This window comes from Brugia malayi (assembly GCF_000002995.4).
Source record: "Brugia malayi strain FR3 genome assembly, contig: Bm_v4_Chr1_scaffold_001, whole genome shotgun sequence".
Taxonomy (NCBI): domain Eukaryota; kingdom Metazoa; phylum Nematoda; class Chromadorea; order Rhabditida; family Onchocercidae; genus Brugia; species Brugia malayi.
Window position 1 is genome coordinate 11,297,477 of NW_025062475.1, and position 22,651 is coordinate 11,320,127.

Consider the following 22,651-nt stretch of genomic DNA (forward strand, 5'->3'; position numbering starts at 1 on the left):
ATCTAATTTTATTGCCTTTCTAAATTTAAAATTTTCAATAAAATCTTAAAATCGATGTTACCGCTATCATATTTGAAAATTTTATTAACTAAAATGCAACAGTTGATTCTTTTCTTTCATAAATAGCAAGAGCTTAGATCTAATCTTCCAGTATTAGCTAGTTAATTGGTTGCTTAAATTTAATACTTGCCTTTTCGTTTCTATCTTATTTTTCTATCCTAATATACTTTTATTTTTAAAATATTAAATCATTGATCATTAACTAATATTAGTGATCAGAAGTGAAGATAATATTTATAAGTATGAAATAGGTTAAATTTCATCCTTATCATATATCATTCCACTCATATAGCAAGAATTAACAAAGAATTGTTCGTATTCTCAGAGAGTAAACCTAATCATGACCTAATAGACTATTGATTCTTAATCATGATTTAATAGACTAATAGTTTCTAATTATGATCTAATAGACTAGTATGATCTAAATAGATCAATAGTTCTGATTTTACAAAAAAAAAAAAAAAAAAAGAAAAAAAACAAAGAGAAGAAAGATAGAAATGTTTTTCTTGTATCTATAAATTGTTCATTTGTTATCTTTCTTTAACAAAAAAAAAAAGATAAATTATAAAAAAAAAAAAAGAAAAAGAAACGAAATATATATTTGACTCAAAATTATATTACGCATGAATTCACCGTGATGAAATGAATGATTCTATTCGTCCACTTCTAACAATAACTTTGGAGAAAAAAAAAGTTTTCTTTTTTTTTCAAATATATAAAAGAATTACTATGAAATATAATATATTCTTTCTTTCTCAACCGATTATCTCACATTTTTCACCATTTCTCCTTCTTTTTTTTTTTTTTAAATTTAAATTCTTTTTTTTAGATTTTATTATAGAATTGTAAAGTTATTTGAAGAGATCTTTTTACTTTTTTTTGTTCTTTTTTCGGAAATGTATTTCAACTAATTAATCATTTTATTTCTTCTCTTGTTACTATAAATTAAAATTTAAATTTCATTATCTCATATAATAATATATTAATATTAGTTTATTGATTTTTGTTTTAGGCTTTTTTTTGTTGCTTTTAGTGCTAAATATACTTTTAACTTTTACGGATGCAATTATTAGATTTCATTTTTTGCATTTTTGTTATTTATACTTCTCAAATTTAGTTGTGTTTTTCTCCGTTTGCTTGAAACATAGTTTTGAAATGAAATATAACTCTAACTGTGTAATAGCAAGCAAGTGAGTCTCGTTCTAAACGAATGAAAAAGTACCTTAAATTCAAAAATGAAATTGAATTCTAAAAAATTCTGCCACTAAGTTTTTACATTTCAACTGCTTATCAAAATGATTTCCGCAAATTCTTTTTTTTCCTTCCTTCCTTTTTTTTTTTTTTAGTTTTGAAATATTCTTGAAATGCTTCATTCTATACCTCACCACATCACATTTATAATATATCGTCTGTATAACTCTCTTCTTCTTTAAAATATCTCCAATGAAAATTTTATTTTTTTGAAATTTTATCGCTAAACATTTTATTACAAAAAAAAAAAAGAAAGAAAGAAAGAAACCGTTGTGCTAATTTTCTATTATCATTGCTCTTTCTCCCTTTATCTTTGTAAACTCTATCATTATGATAATGAAGCACTTTGTTTTTGTTAGTATATTCTATTATCTCCTTTTCAATTTATAACTTCTAAATCTAACCGTTTAATTTTATATTCATGAATCAGGGAGGCATATTATTATTATTATTGTTATTATTATTATCACTAAACTTATTTTCATTCTCTATATGTTTCTTCTGCAGTATATCATTTCATGCTTCATAACATTTTCATTTTCTTTTTCCATTTTCAAATAAGCAATTAATAAAAAAAGAATTTTTTTTTTTCCTTTTAAGAAAAGGAAATTCGGCATGCGTACATTTTCCGTATTTCAAGAAATGCAATAATTTGATCTTATTTCATGGTTTGTTATTTTTCTTAAAATGCAATCCTTTTGAATATGATATAACTTTTTTTTTTTTTCTTTTTATATTTATTTTCACATTGCTAATTCTTCTAACAATTAAAAATTTCTCATGAAATTGAGTTTTTCCTTTTCATCTTTTATTTTATTAAATATATACTATCAATGGTAACAATTATTAGTATTTGAATTTGTTATTTTTTTTTTTTTTGGATATATTAGAAAGAAGGAATTAAATTTCAAATAGTAATTTTTTTTTTCTCTCTTTCTTTTTTCCATATCTTTCGTTGTATTCTTTCTGCACGTGGAAAAATTTCTCTTCGAGAGAATTTCAAAAGAAATAGTAAACCGTTCGTTATTATTACTTTTTTTAAAAATAAAAAAACTTGATGATATACTTCACAGTAAAATGTGTGAAGTTAGATAAAATTAAGTTTGTTAGTTTGATTGACTTACATTCAAAAGAAAGAGAGAGAGAGAGAGAGAGAGGAGAAAGATAAAAATTAGATAAAAATGATTTCGGTGAATGTAAATTTCATATGTGTATAATTGTGCTGAAATGATCGAAATTTTCAAGTTTAATAAATAAATCATTCAATTGCTCTTCACTTTTTTCATTCCTACTGCTATTTCTTATACTAAGAAATGTCCAACATTTTTTATTTTTCTAATAGTAATAATAGATAGTGACTTAATGAAAGCGAAATTTCATAAAGTTTGATTATGGAATAAGTATAATGATGCCCTATGATTATTACCTTATTCAGGTATATATTTCACCTTTTCAAATATGAACCAAGACCAGTTTTTCCATGGTAACTTTCAGCAGTTATTAGTCTCCTATTGTTACCATGGTTTCCTATATTATTTCGGTCTAGGCATAATAAGTAAGTAAGTAAGTAAGTAAAGCGGAAGGAATGCCAATTCCATTGTAATCATACTCTTAACTCTCCCTCTTGACCACCTTGTCCAGAAGCAATTGCGTTGAATTCTCCCTTTGGGACAGTTAATTTGTAAGGCTTTCATTAATTCATCATATCAGCAGCATCTACCTACCTTCTCAACTCCACCCATCCTCTTCACTAACCACTTGCCGTGTAGCCAAGTCCAAGTGTTGCTTTATCTGTCTGTCTATATGCTAGGCTTATAGACAGGTATCCACTCGGATGTTCATGCCTTTCTCCTCCTTTTATTATTTGTGTTTGTTCGCCTGCTTATCTTTCAATCGGTTTTTGATAGTCTAATCAAGGGTATACCGAGTATGGGACTACTTGTCACAAACATCTTATGGCCATGCCTTTCTCTTGGCTTATAACAACTGAGTTACTAACCTTAACCGATGTTCTTAGTGCTTCACTTTGATTATATTATAAATACTTTTTTTTTTTTAAATCCGATAATATTTTACAATGCAAATCGAAATTCTAAATCTCATTAGCAAATTGTTTAAAATTATTTACGAAATAAAGGAAATTCATTTATACTTCTTATGATAACTCTACTTTTCAAATTATTTCATATTATTAATTATTACATATTGCAATTTTCTTTTATTCTTCACTTCAATTTTCTCAAATCTTCTCTTCCTACACATTTCAATAATTTTGACAAAAATATCAATGCTTCTTTTCATTTTTTGAAAAGATAATTATACACCATAATCACTAAAAAAAAAAAAAAAAACAAAAAAAAAAAGTTAAACGAGAAGATACGCATACCCATTTAAATTTCTTCCCTATTTAGCAGCAAAAAAGAAAAAAAAAAAGTGTAGTACTTTCAATAATAGTAATGGTACACTCAAAAAAATTAAAATGTACTTGCTTTTTTGAGAGAAATTCAGTTAATAAATTAGCACATCTGTTGATTTTGTTTCTTTTAATAAAATATAATTAGCAGAAAAAGGAAGATTAGCTTTTAGATGAATATTGATTTAGAGCAACTTATTGATTTCTTGTTAAAAGTTAAAAGATATTATTTAAGGTTTGCACTTATAGTATTTACATTTTTAAAAAAAAAAAGATGGATGATAAACTGTCCGTAGCATTTATTTTTCATCGATTGAAAGAGCATTTAAGTTTTAAGAAATTCTACCCTTAAAATTTTGTTTCAGTTTCAAAAAAATTTTTTATCCAATTAATTCAGTAGATGATATGACCAATAGATGGACAATGGAAAAATTTTTCGAAAGTAATTTAGTGTTAAGAGTATAGGTTATTTTGAAAATTTCTGTAACTTTTCTTTTTTTTTTTTTTGTTCTTAAAAATGAAATCCATTTCATTTCAATTTTTTGAAATTATTTTTGTCAGCTGTATTTTTTTGTTTCTGAATTCTTTTGAACGAAAAAGAAAAAAAAAAAAATACACAGTATAATTTCCGAAATAGTTTGATGAAAATAGCTGTAATGAAAACATTTTAAATGAAAATGTTTATCTTTTGAAGTTAATTGATCATTAAAGCACTTGCCTAATTAGCTTATTCATTTGTTACAAGTGAAAACTATTTGTAGTTTTATTGTTACTGATTGAATAATTGCCTGGTTATTATTACTTTGCTATTTCTGTCAATGTTATCATAAATAACTTTAAAAAAATAATTTTTTAAAAATTATTTTTTATAACTTTAAATAATTTTTTTTTTAAAAAAAAGCAAATAAATAAATAATAAACTCGAGTTAAAATATCGATTGAAGTCTTGGTGTTACTTCATATAAATGAAGTTAGCTTCATTTTAGTGAAGTAGATTTGAAGAAACAGTGATAATTCTTAACAGTATTAGATAAATGAACCATCATTCAATACCTGTTATACTATTATTTGAGTTTTTCTGAAACATTTCGAATTCAGTTGAAATACATTCAGTTGAAAATTCAAAAAAAAAAAAAAAAAAATGCAAACAAACTAATTTAAATTTTTAAACTGAATTGAAATTATTGAGTAATCAATTTATTAAATGAACTCATAAACAAGCCAAGATATAATGACAAAATCAATTTATATATTTATATATTCATTGTTATCATTGCTTATTTAATGATAAAGCTAGAGGGAAAGAGCTCCTTCCTTCATGATCATTTCTACCCTAATTGTTAACACTGATAATTGATTACTGATACTAATTAACACTTCCAACAAGTGATTACTAACAGTTGGGAATATTGATGTATTGTTTAGTTCAGTTTTGTTTTCCTCACTGATTACCATTATCAATGTTTAGAAAGTGCAGAAGATAATTGTTTGATATTCTTTCGAGAATGATAACTGTCTGAAATAGCTTTTAGTAAATTTATTTGCTAATTTTATTAAATAATTTGAAATTTGAATGACTTGAATGGCAATGTTAAATTCTTTTTTTCTTTTTGAATTTTTTTATATTACAAAATTGTCATCTTTGTTAATTATTGAATGCTTAGACAAATACGAAAGATAATAGTTATGAGGTATTACGAATGTTTTTTTTTTTTTTGTTGAAATATTCTATAATTTATCTAATTCATAAACCACAATATTTTCATTATCTGAAATTCTATGAAACGAAAAAATTTTTCCAAATTTTTTTTTTTGAAAAAAGTTAGATAAAGTTTGCTATAGAGTAGAAATGCTAGATAGATACTACGAAAGTGTGTTAATATTATTCTGTGATATATAAATTTTCCGGTTAGTGTCTTTTCCGGATAAGATTGTTCTTTTTAACTTACAGTTTATAATGTGTTATAGATGCTATCGTATGCAGTAATAGTTTTTTTTTTTTCTAGTAATATGTTCTGAATTATATAAGAATTTGCAAAATTTATTTTAAATTTTACTCAAACCGGAAACTACGGAAAAACTATTTGTCTATCTATGTTACTTGTTTTTTTCTTAATTGCATTTTATGGATGAGAAAAATTAATTGATAAATGAATTCACCATTAGCATTACTTATTTTATTAATTATATGATTGAAATTTCCAGGTACTTTCATTCCTGTATAATATTTAATTTCTTTCTCTTATTCCATTTATTTCTGTTGTTGTTTCTGTTTTATAAAATAAGAATTATTCATTAACCACAAAATAAAAATTATTATTTTGCATCATAATATTTTCAACAAAATAATTCTTCCTTGAAAAGCAAATATTATTAATAATTATTTCATTATTTCATTATGATACTATTCATTATGTGATAGTATCAATCTTTTAATCATAATAACTTTTTAAATTTATTAGATACATTCAGCTAATATTCTAAAATTTAAATATTTTATAAAATATCAATCCAAATTTTTCATTTTTTCTTTCTTTCTTTTTTTAGAAAAAGTGGATTACGTCAGTTAAAAGAGAAACAGTATTTTTGACGAAAAGAAATGATATAAAATTTTGCTTTCAATATTACTATATTACATCACATAGAAATATAATGATCAAATTAACTTTAAGTTTAAGCCATCAAATGTAAACGAATGACATCTTTTGGCTAAAATTATTGCATAGAATATAAATATAACACATAGAATATAAATATAATCTTTAATATTTGATAGAATATTTTCTTCACTTTTTTTTTTCTTCGGCTAACTGTTAGAAGGGAAGAGAAAAGTGATAATTTATATTTAATTAGCTGATAATGCAACCTTTTTCCTTCACTATGAATGATACACAAAGTGATAATACCGCTCGCTATCAATGATAAATTGTTTAGATTTGACCTAAAGAGGATAAAGAGAGAAAGAGAGAGAGAGAGAGAGAAATGTAAACCAAAATGAATAATCAGTAGAGATATCAGCTTTATTCTTTATTCAGACAGATTACATCATCTGTTCTGTATTTCAATTGATTATTATGATAAAGTTTCATATTTTCTTATCATCCATATAATTTTATCAATATTTCATTTATGCTCACTCATCCTTTTTCACACCTAATTTTTGCTTAAATTTGATTTTTTTTAGCTTTTTATTTCTTTCATTAAAAAATTTATTTCATCTTTTAAATCTTTATCACATATATCTATTCGAAAATAATTGCAATTAAGAAACAATATCAATGGGATAAATTATATTTAATTGACAAACTACAATTAAATTTACTTAAGTTGCATTCATAAAATCTGCGCGATAATAGTTTTAACAATGAAAAGAATATTTTCCATTTTTTTTTTCCGTTTTCTTTTTTTTTAAAAAATATTACTATGCATCAGGCTTTTTAATGCAATCTTCAAATTGATTGGAAAGTTTCGATACGTGAACGAAAAATTTTACAACCACTATTGGTCTGTATATAATTGTGAGGAATTCTAATGAATTCGAATTCTACGGTACACGTCAAATATTGGCTTCAAACAACAACACGATTGTTATCATTATCAGTGTCATTAGAATTGAATGAATTTACACCAATCAGAATTATTAACGCCAGTACCAGAAAGCGATACCGAAGGAGAATCAGCATCTACCCGGATAACATCCTCACCTACGGTTCGATTGATTAATTAAATAATACTGCAGATTTTTTTTTTTGTCATGAAAGTTGAGTAAAGTAAAAATTAAAAAAAAAAAAAGCGGAGTAATTGTAGTGACAATAATAATAATTAATAATAGATTTGAAAGACAACTAAATAATTTAAATAGTTATTTGAAATAATATTATCAAAATAAATCAAAATAACATCGTAATAATTATTATTTAATAGAAATGTGTAGAAAAGGAAATTATGGAAGCGTACTACTTAACTAATCAAATGCATGTCAAACTGTATATTTGTAATAAATAACTGAAAAGATAAATGAGTATTTGATTGGTGACAAAAAAGGTGACATTTTATTGACATAATTTACCTTTTAATTCTTTCTCAGTTTTCATATATTAATTTACTTCAAATTCGTGCATCTTTTGTTATTGCTTTACATATATAATGTTTGTATGGAAAAAAAGAAATAGTTTAAATTCCATTTTATTAGTTTTGAACTTAACTGTGCAATGCAAATTAAAATTAGAATAGATGTTAATTCTATTAGTTATATATATTGAAAAGTGATAAGACTTTATCGATAATTTAATTTGTCACAGATTATATCAGACATATGACTGTATGTGCTAACCGATGTCACTCAGAGACTTTTGTTGTCAATTATAACAAACGTTACGTTCATTTCATCCATTAAATCAAATATAATTCGTATCATCTATTCATTATCTGGCAGTAATTTATAGTTTGAAATTATTGAAAATACACTGAAAAGTAGTTCAGTATCATTTAGTTATTGTTACTCTTTCAATATAAATTGTAAGATATATCTTATTGAATTTTAGTAATTATATCTAAATTTCTTATTCCTCTTACATTGAAGAATAAAATGAATTGAAGTAAAAATTTTCACATAAAAATTTGAATCATACATATGAGAAAAAAGTTAGATTATTAGTTAATTACTGTCTGCATTAAATGATAATTTGATTGCATAATAATAGATGAAAATTAACCATATCCATTTGGTTAAGCTATTATCATCGAATCCACAAGAAAATCATCTATTACATCCATTGTCAAATTATGCGAGCCGAAAAATTGGCAGACAAGAGCCATCATCATTTCATCACCAACAGCAACAACGAATTGGTCATCGTCCAAGTTTTATGCGACGTCTTTCTGCAGCTATACCATCTCTTTCAACGGATTCAATGCCGTTTGCTGCTGTAAGTTCTTTGTTGCCGTAAAATTACGCTAGTACTACTACTGGAATGGAATTACCTGTGTATGTGTGTGTGTGTGTGTGTGTGTGTGTGTGTGTATGTGTGTGTGTGTGTATGTGTGTGTGTGTATGTGTGTGTGTGTGTGTGTATGTGTGTGTGCTAATTAAAGTATGAATTCATTCATCTCTTAAATCATTCAAATCCATTTGTACATCTGAAATAGTGGACTACTGGGAGAATGTGATATATATAATTTATAATTATTTGGTAATTGTTATTGTTCAATTTATTGAGTCACATTGTAAATTATTGTCTCTAATCAGTGAATACATTAGATTATTTTGCAAATATTAAAAAAAAAAGATACTAAAGTTTAAACTATTTCAATGCTATTTAAATGATTGATTGATTTTTTATTATTTGATGGACTTCATGCTAATACTAATATCAATTATTTCATGTCAATTCTTTTTTATCAAAAAACCCACAACTCAATATTTATCTATTTAATTATAAATAGTTGGAAAAAATTTTTTTCTTTATTCCGAACTGATCAAAAGAGAAAAAATATTGTTGAACTTTCATTAGCATCACTTTTTTTTTTTTTTTAAATTTAACTGAGCACACGGCATAATTGATTGCTTGATAAGTTCGAAAAATATTATCATTATCACCTATTTCTACTTATCCTCATTTCTATTTTCAATCATTAAAATATACTCATCCAGCAAATAAGAAAAAGAGAAGAAAATTGCAGTAGTTGTTTTTGTTTTTATTTTGTTTTTTTTTTTTTCCTCTGCTTATTGATTATTCGTCTGAAAATTAACGTTTTTACTAAATTATTAGCACAATTTTTATTAATAATTAGCACATATTATCTTCTAAGAATTAATATTTCATTTATTATTATAAATAAGAATGATAATATTACTGATAAAGTGATAGATAAAAAAATAACTATAAAATGAAATGATAAAAATGATTTTTATGACATCATTTCTATGCAACGATGATGCATAAACCAAAAGCTAAAATCATCACTTAAAGAGCTTTTTCAACTAAGTCAATTTTCATTTTCGTCATTTCATTTCGATGTAAAGCTATTGATTTGTACTTGGCTGTATTTTTCTTTGCTTTTTTTTAAAAAAGAAAAAGAAAAATGCTGTCATCGTAAAAACTTGAACTACTTATCTAGTTTTTTTTTTTTCTTTTCTCTTTCTTGTTCCTTATTTTTTTTTTTTTTAATTTTTTTATGTTTGAAATTTAGATTTTTTTTTTTTTGTTTTTAATATTATCATCATTTTGATTCATATTTTTTAAACGCATAAAGCAATCATGAAAATTTTTACGACTTTTATGCATCAAAAGAAAAAAAAGAGTAGTAGTCGATAAGAAATTTCACAGAATAATGTATCCTATGAATGTCTTAGAAACGTTTAGTTCATATCTAACTAACTTTATTTTTATCATTTAATGCTATTTTTATTGTTAACAAAAAAATAAAATTTTATTGAAAATTTTTTATTATTAAAAATTATATAAATACGAAAATAAAAATAAAATTAAAAAAGTGCTCTTAATTTTTTGCTTGCATTTTTAAATGTGAAATGAAATTAGTTGCAGTGGTATTTCCGTATTTTCTATAACTTTTACAAAAGTATAATGTTTAAACATAGGTTATCAATTAAAAATAAGACGATGATTTATCCAAAGATGAGGTCAACTGAAAAAATTATTATTTATATGAGATAGTTTAACTGTTATCTTATCTTGTACACTTTTAAATATTTAAAAATCAAACAGAAAGGGAGATTTCAGGTTAATTTTCATGCTAATTCACAATGTTCAAATGAAATTCATTGCTACTATTATTATTGCTACTGTCGATTTGATTATCTGATGATATATTAAACTTATCAAAAAGTCTTCTTGCAAGTTCTCTTTATTTTTTATAAAAATTTTGCATAAATTAAATTGGACTATTGGAGTATAATTTGCGAAAAAAAAAAAAAAAAAAACGAAGCAGTTGGAAATGTACATTATCATATGAATCTTTTTGAAATTTTTTGAAATACTGAACATTTTTTGAAGCTAAGCAGAATGAAGGAAATTTGATTTGTCTCTCTCTCTCTCTCTCTCTCTCTCTCTGTGACATCTCATCGAATTCCTACTTTATCAATTTTATTAATAAAATAAATTTTTTGCAATGTTTTGTAAACAAATGAAAAAAAAGGAAAGAATGAACTCTCGAAACAGTCTGATGAAAAAAGTTATGCCAAATGTTGCTACCGAATTCTCGAGGTGATTTTTCTTCTTTTTTTTTTTTTTTTTTTGCACAGAATCATTTAATATTGGATTTTATTTCACTTTGAAATTCATACAAGCAATTCTAATTAAATTCCTGCATTAGATCAATATGATAAATTGGTATGAAATAAAAAATTTCAAGTATTTATTAAATTCTCACTTGGTCATTAATTTCAAAAATTATTTGTTAAAGTAAAATAATGGCAAGAAAAAACATTTTTTTTTGATATATATATTTCATTAAGTTTTAAAATTTGTTTTTTTTTTTTTTTACAATTAATTTATAATTTATCTTATCGTTAAATACTTTTAAAATCATAATTATACTATCGTACCATTTGATAATTTATTAGAGATTAACTTCATTCAATAAGATAATTCTCCTGGATTTCTTCTCTTTAGATGTATTGCAATGACCTTACCCGGCAATGTTATCAAGGTAAGTTATCCAACACTGCAGGAATAGATAGATTAATTAATCAATTAATTAATTAATCTTGCAGTGTTGGTTCATATTCAATACGTGTTTTTTTTTCCTTTGCTGTTTAATTAGAAGATAATTAGAATTTTTTCCCAGGAATTATTATTCCATTGAATACATTTACTTACCCACATTTTTAAATGTTGTATCAAGTAGTACTCCCTTATATAATGAGAATTATTCTTGAAAACGAAATAAAATGTTCGAGTATTCGAGTATTCGAGTATTCGGTTATTCCGATATACGATAATGAGAAAATTACGAGATTTTAAATGTGCTCACTTCATAACAAATGAAAAAAGAGAAGAAGATTGGATTGTTGAATTTTGATAAAATTAATTTCTGTCACATTCAACATTGTCCTCATAAATATTCATTTCGATTGAAATCATTTTGACCATTGTGTCTTTGGTTTTGCATCCTTCAGTCTTTTTTTTCTTTTTTGCCTACCTACTGGTTTTTTCTTTTTTAGTTGTACATATCAATCTTAATCATTAATCGGAATTGAAATAAATTTCAGGTGCTATCACTGGGAGCCGATGTGTTGCCGGAATATAAATTGCAACCTACTAGGTGGACATAGTTTTATTTTAATAAAAATTATCAATTTAAAATTGCTCATATCAAGGGCAAAAAAAAAAAAAAAAGAATCATATCAAAATTAAAAACTTCAAAACTTTATGGATAAATTTTAAATAAAAAAAAAAAAACACTGTAATCTATACATTTTACTTAATTTATCTATGAAATTCCTAAAATTCAATACTTTTTTGTGCTCAAATTCTGAATATTTTAATTAAAAACTTCTCAAATATTTAGTTTCATTTTCAGGATCCATCACTGTACCATCGTACACTATTCTCCATTTAAGGCCGTTTGGGATTGGATTATCCTACTTCTGGTCATTTATACTGCCATTTTTACGCCTTACGTTGCAGCCTTTTTACTACGAGAGGTATCTTTGCTGTGCATTTTAAATGAAACAGTTTTTGATTTCAAATAAATAAGTAAATGATGAAGATTCACTGATAAAATTTTATTATCATACTTCCTAATAAAGTATTATCTTTTGTATAATACCTTGCATTTCCTATTTAATTAAAGTTTTACCTAAAGCATAAAGTAAATTTATTATTTAAATTTCATTTTCAAAAATTGTTCCATTTACACCTGGAATAAAATCACTTCTTCCTCGTTTAACTTTCAGTTAATTTTATTTTTTTAAATCAATATCTTAAAAAATAATTCCAATCATTGATAATAAAATTTACATCCAATTTGAAAAATATAGAATTGCAACGAAAGAATAGAGGAAATCTTTATGGAAGAGAAAACATTTTATTTTAAGAATAATAAGAAATTACTTTGATCATTTAAATTTCTCTCTGATATGAAATAAAATTTAAATTACAGGATAGCTCTCGTAAAGCTCGTTTTTCGGAACCATTGGAAATTATTGATCTAATTGTGGATATTATGTTTATTGTCGATATTATTATTAATTTCAGAACAACTTATGTCAATGAAAATGATGAAGTTCGTTGCTGTCATGTTAAATTTTAAAATTTTCATTTTATTTCGATTGATGGATTTTTTGAATTATTTCATGCCAAAATTCATTTAATAATTTGAAATTTACGTAATGAATAAAATATCATTAATAAGTTAAGTTTAACTTTTTCATTCAAAAAATTTTATTTACTTTTTAGGTTGTATCACATCCTGGAAAGATAGCAATACATTATTTTAAAGGGTGGTTTATAATAGATATGATTGCTGCTGTGCCCTTCGACCTTCTTCTTGTAAATACAAACAGTGACGAGGTTACATTTTATCATATCTTTTTATACTTTTCTTACATTTACTTCCAGAATTACTTAGAATATGATAGCACCAAATTAGCATTAACTTAGGTTAATGAAAATGAAAAAAAAAAAAAAAATATTATTATCATTTGATAAATACTCTTATTTTATTTTCAGAATGAATTTGAGTCATTCATTAAAAATTTAATGAAACTACTAACCTTCTTATGAACATAAGAAATTCTTAGTATACCATTTGTTTTTCTTGCCCAAATCTTACGTTAATTAAAAAAGCAAAAGAGATAATATGAGAAGACTTCATTTTATGAAAAGTTATATTACAAACATTTTTCCTTCTTTTAAATTAGAATTATTATTATTATTATTTAAATTAGAATTGTTATTTTAGTGATAATCATAAAAATGCAATGACTATCTGACTTTTGCTTATCAAATATCTAAACTGTCGAACAATCATCCTTGATGGAGTAATTCATATTGCTAAGATAAGATGGAAATTTTGAAAATTTATTTTGTATTGATAATTTAGTTCAACAAATTTCTGACCATCTTTTTTAGCTAATTATTTTTTCATTTGAAAATGAATCTTAGAGCGAATTAACTATTCATTCTCTTTGATAATGTAGAAAAAAAAAATATTGTTCTAGATCATCTAATTAATAAATAATCTAGATCATCTAATTAATATTGCATCTAATTAATAATATCTAATTAATAAAGTTTTGAATTACCAGTTTAATATTGCTCACTAGATTTGGTAAGAGATAGAGCATTGTGCGAAATAATTAGATTAAGTAATTAAAATTAAATTACAAAATAATTAAGAAAAATAAGCAAAACTAAGATCTGATAATGTTTAATACATCTTAGCCTTTGTGAATGACACAGTAGGTAGATTTTAGAATTATCCTAAAAAATGGTTAATTAATTATGCTAATTAGATTAACTGAAATTTAATAAAGATTAATATCATTAAAATTAGGAGTATTACATTTTTGCGACAATTTAAATGAATTTTACTTTCTTCACCGTATATATATATATATATAATCATTCTTTAAAAAGGTCACTTCAATACTTAATACAATCAATTTTTTTACTAGAACATTATTGATACTTGCATGATGACATATTAAGGAAAGATAACAATGCGATAAAAAACTTTTTGATTATATATTAAATTTGAAAAGAAAAATGAAAGTTTTTCTTTTTTTTTTAAGATCGGTGGGCTCAACAAGGACGAGGTAAATTGCAAGCAATTATTCATTCTTGGCTCGTTTTTTTTTCTTTTTTTTTCTTTTTTTTTTGTCTTTCTGCTTATAATTTGCATGATATGAAAGGTGCAAATGCCTGCACGATAAGTTTTTTTTTTTTTTTTTTTACTTTATCCCTTTTTTTGTTTTTAATTTATTCATTTTAGAAATATGAAGCAATGTGCCATTAACATGTTTTTCATGAAACAATAGAAAAAAAAACTTCCTTTACCTTCCACTTAATACAAATTAATATCATTTCATACCCAAAAAATATTTTCATTTTTTGTTTTTTTTCTGATAAATTTTAATTTCCTTTTTTATAAAAGAAAAAAAAAATTTGTTTCAAAAAATATTCCCAATAAAAAAAGTAACTAATTTTAAATCATGACAAGCGGAAAAAAAAAAAAAGAAACAAATAATAAAATTTGCATTACAGTCCTTCTTACTGATCTCTTTGCCCTGGTGACCATTTCAAAGAAATAGTTAAGACTTTGATGAAATTGTGAGTATCGTAGATGGATGAATTATAAGGTACAAAGCATTTTAAATTCTAACAAATATTATCAGATAATAACTAAAACTAATCGCTTGCTGCTTTAATGATAGTTCAATCTAATCTCTAACTATTGAATGGACGGAAAAAGTTAGATTTGAAATAAATTTTTAATTCTCATTCCTTCATTAATGCTGATAATAATAACTCCGAAAAAAAACTTTTTTGTTTAAAAATTCATCAGCAATGTAAATAACAATTACATTTGACTAACCATTTAACGACGCATAATTTGAGTTAAATTCCAATAAAGTAACAATAAGTTTAAATAATTAGAAGAGAAATTACTATTTTAGAAAGATAAAAAAAAAAGTCGCTTTATATTAATTTTATTTTGAATCTACTTCTCTTGATACTTTTAATTAAGTTATTTTATGCAAAAAAAAGAGGAAAGATATTACATCAATGGTTAATAATATCTCGATTAAATAATTAGAAACTTTTTTGTCCCTTATTGTGTAACAAAATTTTTTGTGATTTAAAATTTATCAAAAATTAATTTTTAATTATATTCATTCATATGAAATGCTCAAAAAGCTCTTGTATTTTTGATTCATTGGCGTCTGTGTCCTTTTTGAATTTCTAAATGATAAAGCAAATAATTACATTGTCAAAGAGAATTGCTACAACAAATAAATAAGTTTGAAAAGAAAAGAATCCTTACAATTTTAAACGATTACCAAGATAGTTAATGAAATGTATAATAGATTGATCGATTAATTTACTTAGCTTAATTAATTTTTTTTTTTTCTTGAAACTACTATTTAGACAAATGTGTCTCGTATAGGTTATCAAACAAAATTTACATCAAAATTTACATATTTTGGTATGAGAAGATGTAATATCTAAATAGTTATCCTTGACATGAATTCAATTTAAAAACTTTACATTGAATTCAAGCCGAAATGCTTCAGTAAAACAAAATTTTACAAAATTTGAAATTTATCAGTTAGCAATTATACAGGGAACTTATGCATTTATCAAATTCCGAGAAATTATCATTGATGTTAATTTGCTTTTTTTTTTTTGCTCAAAGTTTAACTTGAAATATTTCAGATTCACAAAAGTTTTTTAATAATTTAAAAATTCACAGAGACTTTTGCAGTATTTTTAAGTCATTAATTTTAACTCAAAGAATGAAAGCATAATAATTAAGATTTTATTTATTTTTTGATCTGTGTGCTAATTTCACAAAATTGCTACTCCTAACCATTTTTTGTTTCTTGTGCTAAATTTTTACTCGGTTTCAAATTTTTATTCAATATAAATTGTGGCAAAAGAATAAAAAAAAAAAATTGAAATTCGAGTAAAAATTTAAATTTAAAATTAACTGCAAAATATTGACATAGTGCTTTTTTTTTTTGTAATTGAAAAATAAAACAAAAAAAAAAAATTTCTTTTCCTGAACAATTTTGAAATTTTTAACAAAAATTCAAGCACTGAAAATATTTTGAAGTTTATTTACAAACAACAAAAAAAAGGAGTGAAGTGAAAATTTTTTATTAAAATTTTTACATTTTTTTTTTTTTTAAATTTTAGACTACCACTTTAATTGGATTACTGAAAACCGCTCGTCTGCTAAGATTAGTACGGGTAGCCAGGAAACTGGATCGTTATTCCGAATATGGTGCTGCTGTCTTATTACTACTTATGGCCACATTTGCATTAATTGCCCATTGGCTTGGCTGTATTTGGTATGCAATTGGAAGTGCTGAATTGCCTCATAAAGAGTTCACATGGTTACATCAGCTTGGTATATTTTATTGAAAAAAAGGAAACAAAGTCAAATAATTGTATTGGCATAAGCCGAAAAATCTTTATTAGATGAATTTCTGTTAAAATTATTAATTCTTATAAATTTTATTATCATAATACAAATGAAGTATATTTGATTTGTTAACTGTTTATTTTTAGATGAAATTTTAGGAAAGAGAGAGAGAGAGAGAGAAAAAAAAAGAGTTTTTTTTTTTTTCTTACTTCAGCATTCTTTTCATATTAGATAGAGTTTGAAATAGAATAGTTAGATGGACTGAAATATCACTATGTTCAATTTTAAATTATTTATTTTTAACATAGTGTGCAGAATTACTGTGAATAAAAGTAGTTATTCCATTTTATTTAAATGAATGATTAATTTAACATTTCAACGTTTTAATTACAGCACGTCATTTAAATGAACCATACTTATCAACGAACGGAAGTGTGCCAACTGGTGGACCGTCATTAAAATCACGTTACGTTACGTCACTTTATTTTACACTCTCAACAATCACCTCAATTGGTTTCGGCAATGTTTCTGCTACTACTGATTCTGAAAAAATTTTTACTATTATTATGATGATTTTAGGATGTTAGTTCTTTCTTTTTTCCTTTTTTTTCTCTCTTTTTTTTTTTTTTTTTTTATCTGACTTATTTGAATTAAAATTCTGAAGTATTAAAAGCAACGCAATAGTAAGTATATGAAATTTTTGAATTTAAATTTGATTATTTTTTTTTTTTTTTTCATTTAAGGATTTGATTTTTGAAATTTTAGCATTAATGTATGCATCTGTATTCGGCAATGTATCAGCAATAATACAACGCCTATATAGTGGTACAGCAAGGTATCATACGGAAATGTCTAGGTTACGGGAATTCATCCGTTTTCATCAAATTCCAAATCCTCTACGACAAAGGTTGGAGGAATATTTTCAACATGCCTGGTCTTACACCAATGGTATCGACATGAATACCGTAAGTGTACCTTTCTCTTTTTTTAAAAAAAAAAAATCTATTATTTAATTTCAGAAATTGTTGATATTGTCATATCAGTATTACATCATTCATAATAATTCTATGCTTTTTATCAGTAAAGTTTGATTTTTTTCATTTTTTTTTTTTTATTTTCTAATTCTGATAATAATTCTGAAATTATTGGCAGGTATTGAAAGGTTTCCCAGATTGCCTTCAAGCAGATATATGTTTGCATTTGAATCGAAATTTGCTCAACAATTGTCCAGCATTTGCTGGATGTTCACCTGGCTGTCTGCGAGCCTTAAGCATGAGGTTATTTTGCGCCTTATATTTCATTGATTCATTGATCAGTTCTGTGACATAGTTTGTAATTTTTCAAAATTAAAATTTGAAATATGAATAGAACAAATTAATTTACAATGATTATTCATCAAGTATAGCTGAATTGATTATATTATTATATTACTATATTTTGATATAACTAAATTATTAAAATAATATCTTCTCTGTGCATTTCTACACATAACAAAACGAAACAAATTACAGGTTTCGAACAACACATGCTCCACCAGGTGACACCCTGGTGCATCGAGGTGATGTTCTCACTGGATTAAATTTTATTGCCAGAGGTTCCGTGGAAATTCTCAAAGATGATATGGTTGTAGGTATTCTCGGTATGTTAGTTTTTAGCATTTTTTTTTTTAATAATTAGATAGCATAATTAATATATGTAATTTCTTGTTCAAATGTTTTTAGCAAATATTTAAAATGATTTAACTTCTTTTTTAAGTGTCAAATTTTAGGAAAAGATGATATCTTTGGGGAAAATCCGTTGCTACACGAAGATGTCGGCAAATCATCATGCAATGTTCGGGCCTTAACTTATTGTGATTTGCACAGGATATTACGGGATGACTTGCTTGATGTGCTTGACATTTATCCTGAATTTGCTGAAAATTTTTGTCGCAATTTAACTATTACATATAATCTAAGAGACGTTAGTTTCTTTCTTTTGCCTTTTTATTATATTTTAAATTATTTATAAAGTAGCAAAAAAGTGGGGGTAGTAATAGTATTTTCAAATATTTTTTTTTTATGACTTTATGAAAAAATATCTTTCTTAAATTAGCATTTATTTAAGTTCCTTTTTTTTTTCTTCATATTCTTTCCTTTCTTCCTGAAATTATGACATTTAACTGATTTAGGAAGCTCAGTCAATGAGGAAACGACTTGACAGACATAAACTTTTACGAATGTCATCATCGTTGGACAAAGACAAAATATCTTCAATCCAACGAGAAGGTTACAAAATATTGAGAAACTTGTGCAACTTATGTTTAAATCCTTTTATTTTGATAAATTTCATTTATTTATCTCTAAATTCCTATTAGTTAGCTGTGATTAATTTGCTAAGCATTGATTCGAAATGAAAGGAAAGAGGAAAATTCTTAAGGGATAAAAAAAAATTGAGGACAAGAATGAAATAATAGGAAAACAGAATACATAATCAAAAACAAAAGGAATTTATGAAATTTGTTTGAAAAAAAAAAAAAAAAAAAAACGCACAACATTTCTTTGTTTCTGGAACGAAGTTTTTCACAGTGAATTATTTATTATTTTAAAAAGTTTAACAAAAAGTTTTAAAAATTCACGATTCAAAAAAGTATGCCCATTTAATTAGAATGGAATTGAAATATTTTTAGGTTCGTTAGAAAAGAGGGATGATTTTGTGACCCGAACCGAGCGAACAAGTTAGTATTAGGCTTATTCTATAAAGAAAATCTAATAGTTATACTAATTTGAAACATTTCATATTTCAAATATTAGTGATTTAATAAACCAATTAGTATTGCTTAGATAACTTATTTGTTTAATTAAATTATGAAAAATTGACAAGTGGTTGTTGCTAGCATCTTAATAACTAGTGCAGATGTCTATAAATATCTCTCTTATTGTTTTATTAAATATCTTTAAACCATCAATAGTTCAGTCAATTATTTGAAGATTGAAATAGGAGTGCATTTGACGTACGATCACGTCACTATGTCAGATATTCATAAAATGACTGAACAGTCCCAGTAATTCATGAATAAATTGCTGTCTGTAATGGATATATACTTAGTTTGTTGACAGTAAGCGCTGCAATCATATCGTCGACGTGTCGAAAGGACTTCACTGACAAAGAAAGATAAGAAAGCTTATCACAAAATTGTCAACAATCCTGTGTTAGGCAATCAGTGTTTTTTCTTCTAATTTCTTGTTAATTAGCTTAAATTGTCAGAAGAACTGCAAAAGGAGAAGTGTCGCAGAATTTTCTTGCAATCTTCCTTACATTTAAAAAATGCATAAAATAAAATGAGTATTTTTGTATTAAATTTTAAGTTCTTCTCTACCTTCGATAAACTTACAAAAATTTATCAATCCGTTTAATTTATCATACATTGACAAATCAATTCTATCAATGACATTCTATACTCACCCATAAAGGCTATATTTCTTCCATATTCAGAGATTTTCTCATTTATTCATTTATCGAGATTTGATAGATTTCACTTCTTTTATCTCTTTTGTTACTTTTTTTGATGAGTGATTACTATTTCTAACCTTCAATACCCATCTATTATATTTGTTCGAATTCCGCGATTTATTGCTAAACTTACATGACAAAAAAACTTTTGATAAAGCGTTCTAACATTTTAGAAAATTAGTTATCAGAAATAACGTTCTCAAAAAATTTCCTGAAATTTCTCTTTATTCATTTCTAATTTATCAGGGAACTTCTAATTTTCAGTGAGTAATCGTTCCGAGGACGATGATATTCGTTATCAGATGTTGGAAAGGAGACTTAGTGATATTGAAAGGTGTGGATGTCATTGTTCTTTAATTTATTTATTGCTTTGAATTTTTCACTTTTTTACTTTAAAGACTTAGTTAAATTTAATTTCAAATTAAAATTTTTCCAGTCCAATAATTATTTTAATTTTTGCAGCCATCTGGAGAAAATGGAAAATAAAATCAACAGCAGCCTTGAACAAATTTTGAGGGTTTTAATTCCGGAAAATGCATTAATTAATTCATCTTCCGGTCGTTCATCAAAGGGTACCTCTGTTCGAACGATTTACTCATCTCGTAGTGCCTCAGGAATTCATCCAGTTAGGGTATCTAAATACATAACTTTTCTAATCTAATACTATGATCCTAGACCTGTCAAAAAAATTGCTACCGGAATTTCCTAATATGCTGAAATATCAAATGCATAGACGTAAATTGATTCTTTTAATTCTTCATTGCAATTTAGTTAATAGATTTAAACAGCAAATATTTTTCAAAAATTTGAAGTTTCTTTCAAATTAATGTAATTAATATACAATAGTCTTCATTGCAGTTTTTATTGGAAATATTTCATAAGAAGAATTCTGATATTATTTAGACATTAATCTTTAACGTTTAACCATTTACTTTTTTTTTATTAATTTGCATAATTTGCAGTTGGGAAATAGAAATGAAGAATTGATACCATTGAGAATGCCAACCAGTTATAGTGGAATAGATGATGTTAATAGTCCATTAATTGGTACTAGTACTACACCTCCAATACTGCTATCAACCACTTCACGCTCACTTCAACCTCGTCGTTCGGGTCATCTCTCATTGGTCTCTGCTCCATCGGGTCAATCAACACCAACCAGGTCTGAACTATCACCTGAAGATACTGATACATTGTTGTAGCAGTAACTAAGATTACGGTTTCATCCTTTATCTTCCTTTCATTTCATAAGAAATTTTTTTTTTTTTTTTTTTGTCAAATTTCTTTTTTAACATCCTCATTTACTTCCTGCTCCTTTGAAATCATCTCATTGTATGTAATAGCGAGTTTTATGCTCAATTAGCATATCATAACACAAATATTCCACCATTCATCCTTTTCAACTTATCATTTATACAGTAATAAATCAATCTTCCGATCTATCCGATTTCCTCTCTCTCTTTAAAAAAAAAAAAAAAAAAAAAAAAAAAAAAAAGGAGAATAGAAAAAAGAATCGATTCTTTCAAAATTCAAAACAAAAGTATTCACTTTTTTTTGTTGATGTGAGATGATTATTCTGAACTGAAAAGGAAAGAAAGATATTGAAATAATAAATTGCTTACAAATTATAAGTATTTGTGTTGTGGTACACAATTGATAATTCTCTTTTCTCAGGGGATCTATGTCGTCCCGGTATCCCATTATGATTTTTTACCATGCTCTTCTTTTTCATTTGTTTTATGAAATCTAAAATTTAAATTTATATTGTTCTGATGTATTCATTAATTTTGAGTGCAAATGATAGTACTATATGATAATAGATCGCTTCACTCCGGTGCCGTCTTACTTTTTTTTTTCTTTAAAAAGTTTAATTTGGATCATTGCTAAATTATTATTATAGAGAAATTGTTTGTTTGTTTGTTCGTTGGTAGTATTTCTGCGCTAAAAAACGAAATAAATAGTAAAGGAACACACATATAATCACTAAATTGATTTTAGAGAGTTTTTTTTTTTTTCAGTTAGGAATGAAATAATTTTAAATAATGCAATCCAATAACTTAAAATTTTGGAAATTGAATTCAAAACATTCAAGTTTTTTAGTGTTGAATTAGAAAATAGAAAGGAATTCTTTCACTGAAAGAAATAGCGCAAAAAAGTTGCAGTAATGCTTTTTTAGCATTTCAAATTTAAAATGATCTCGTTATTCTCTTTTTCTCCTTCCCTCGCTCTTGCTCTTTCTAGATTATCCTGAGATTTTTGTGTATTTCTAAGTATACCAACCAAACAGATGCAGTTTCTATTTATTAAATTAAGAAAAAA

At 25.1% G+C, this 22,651-nt stretch overlaps 1 protein-coding gene across 2 annotated transcripts; it reads left to right on the forward strand.

The window, feature by feature from the left end:
- Positions 1 to 7,340: 7,340 nt before the first annotated feature.
- Positions 7,341 to 21,534, forward strand: Bma-unc-103 (potassium voltage-gated channel subfamily H member 6, putative; the record flags this gene model as incomplete). Of its 2 annotated transcripts, XM_043077499.1 has the most annotated exons (18): positions 7,341 to 7,433; positions 8,458 to 8,652; positions 11,958 to 12,010; positions 12,269 to 12,392; positions 12,851 to 12,973; positions 13,147 to 13,260; positions 14,484 to 14,507; positions 16,612 to 16,825; positions 17,234 to 17,422; positions 17,606 to 17,805; positions 17,993 to 18,117; positions 18,352 to 18,479; positions 18,609 to 18,802; positions 19,011 to 19,107; positions 19,509 to 19,556; positions 20,597 to 20,666; positions 20,795 to 20,963; positions 21,295 to 21,534. In XM_043077499.1, the coding sequence occupies 18 exons, from the start codon at positions 7,341 to 7,343 to the stop codon at positions 21,532 to 21,534; spliced, it is 2,400 nt and encodes a 799-aa protein (XP_042933433.1). The 2 variants fall into 2 exon arrangements, with proteins under 2 accessions (XP_042933433.1, XP_042933434.1); XM_043077500.1 differs by lacking the exon at positions 14,484 to 14,507.
- Positions 21,535 to 22,651: the final 1,117 nt, after the last annotated feature.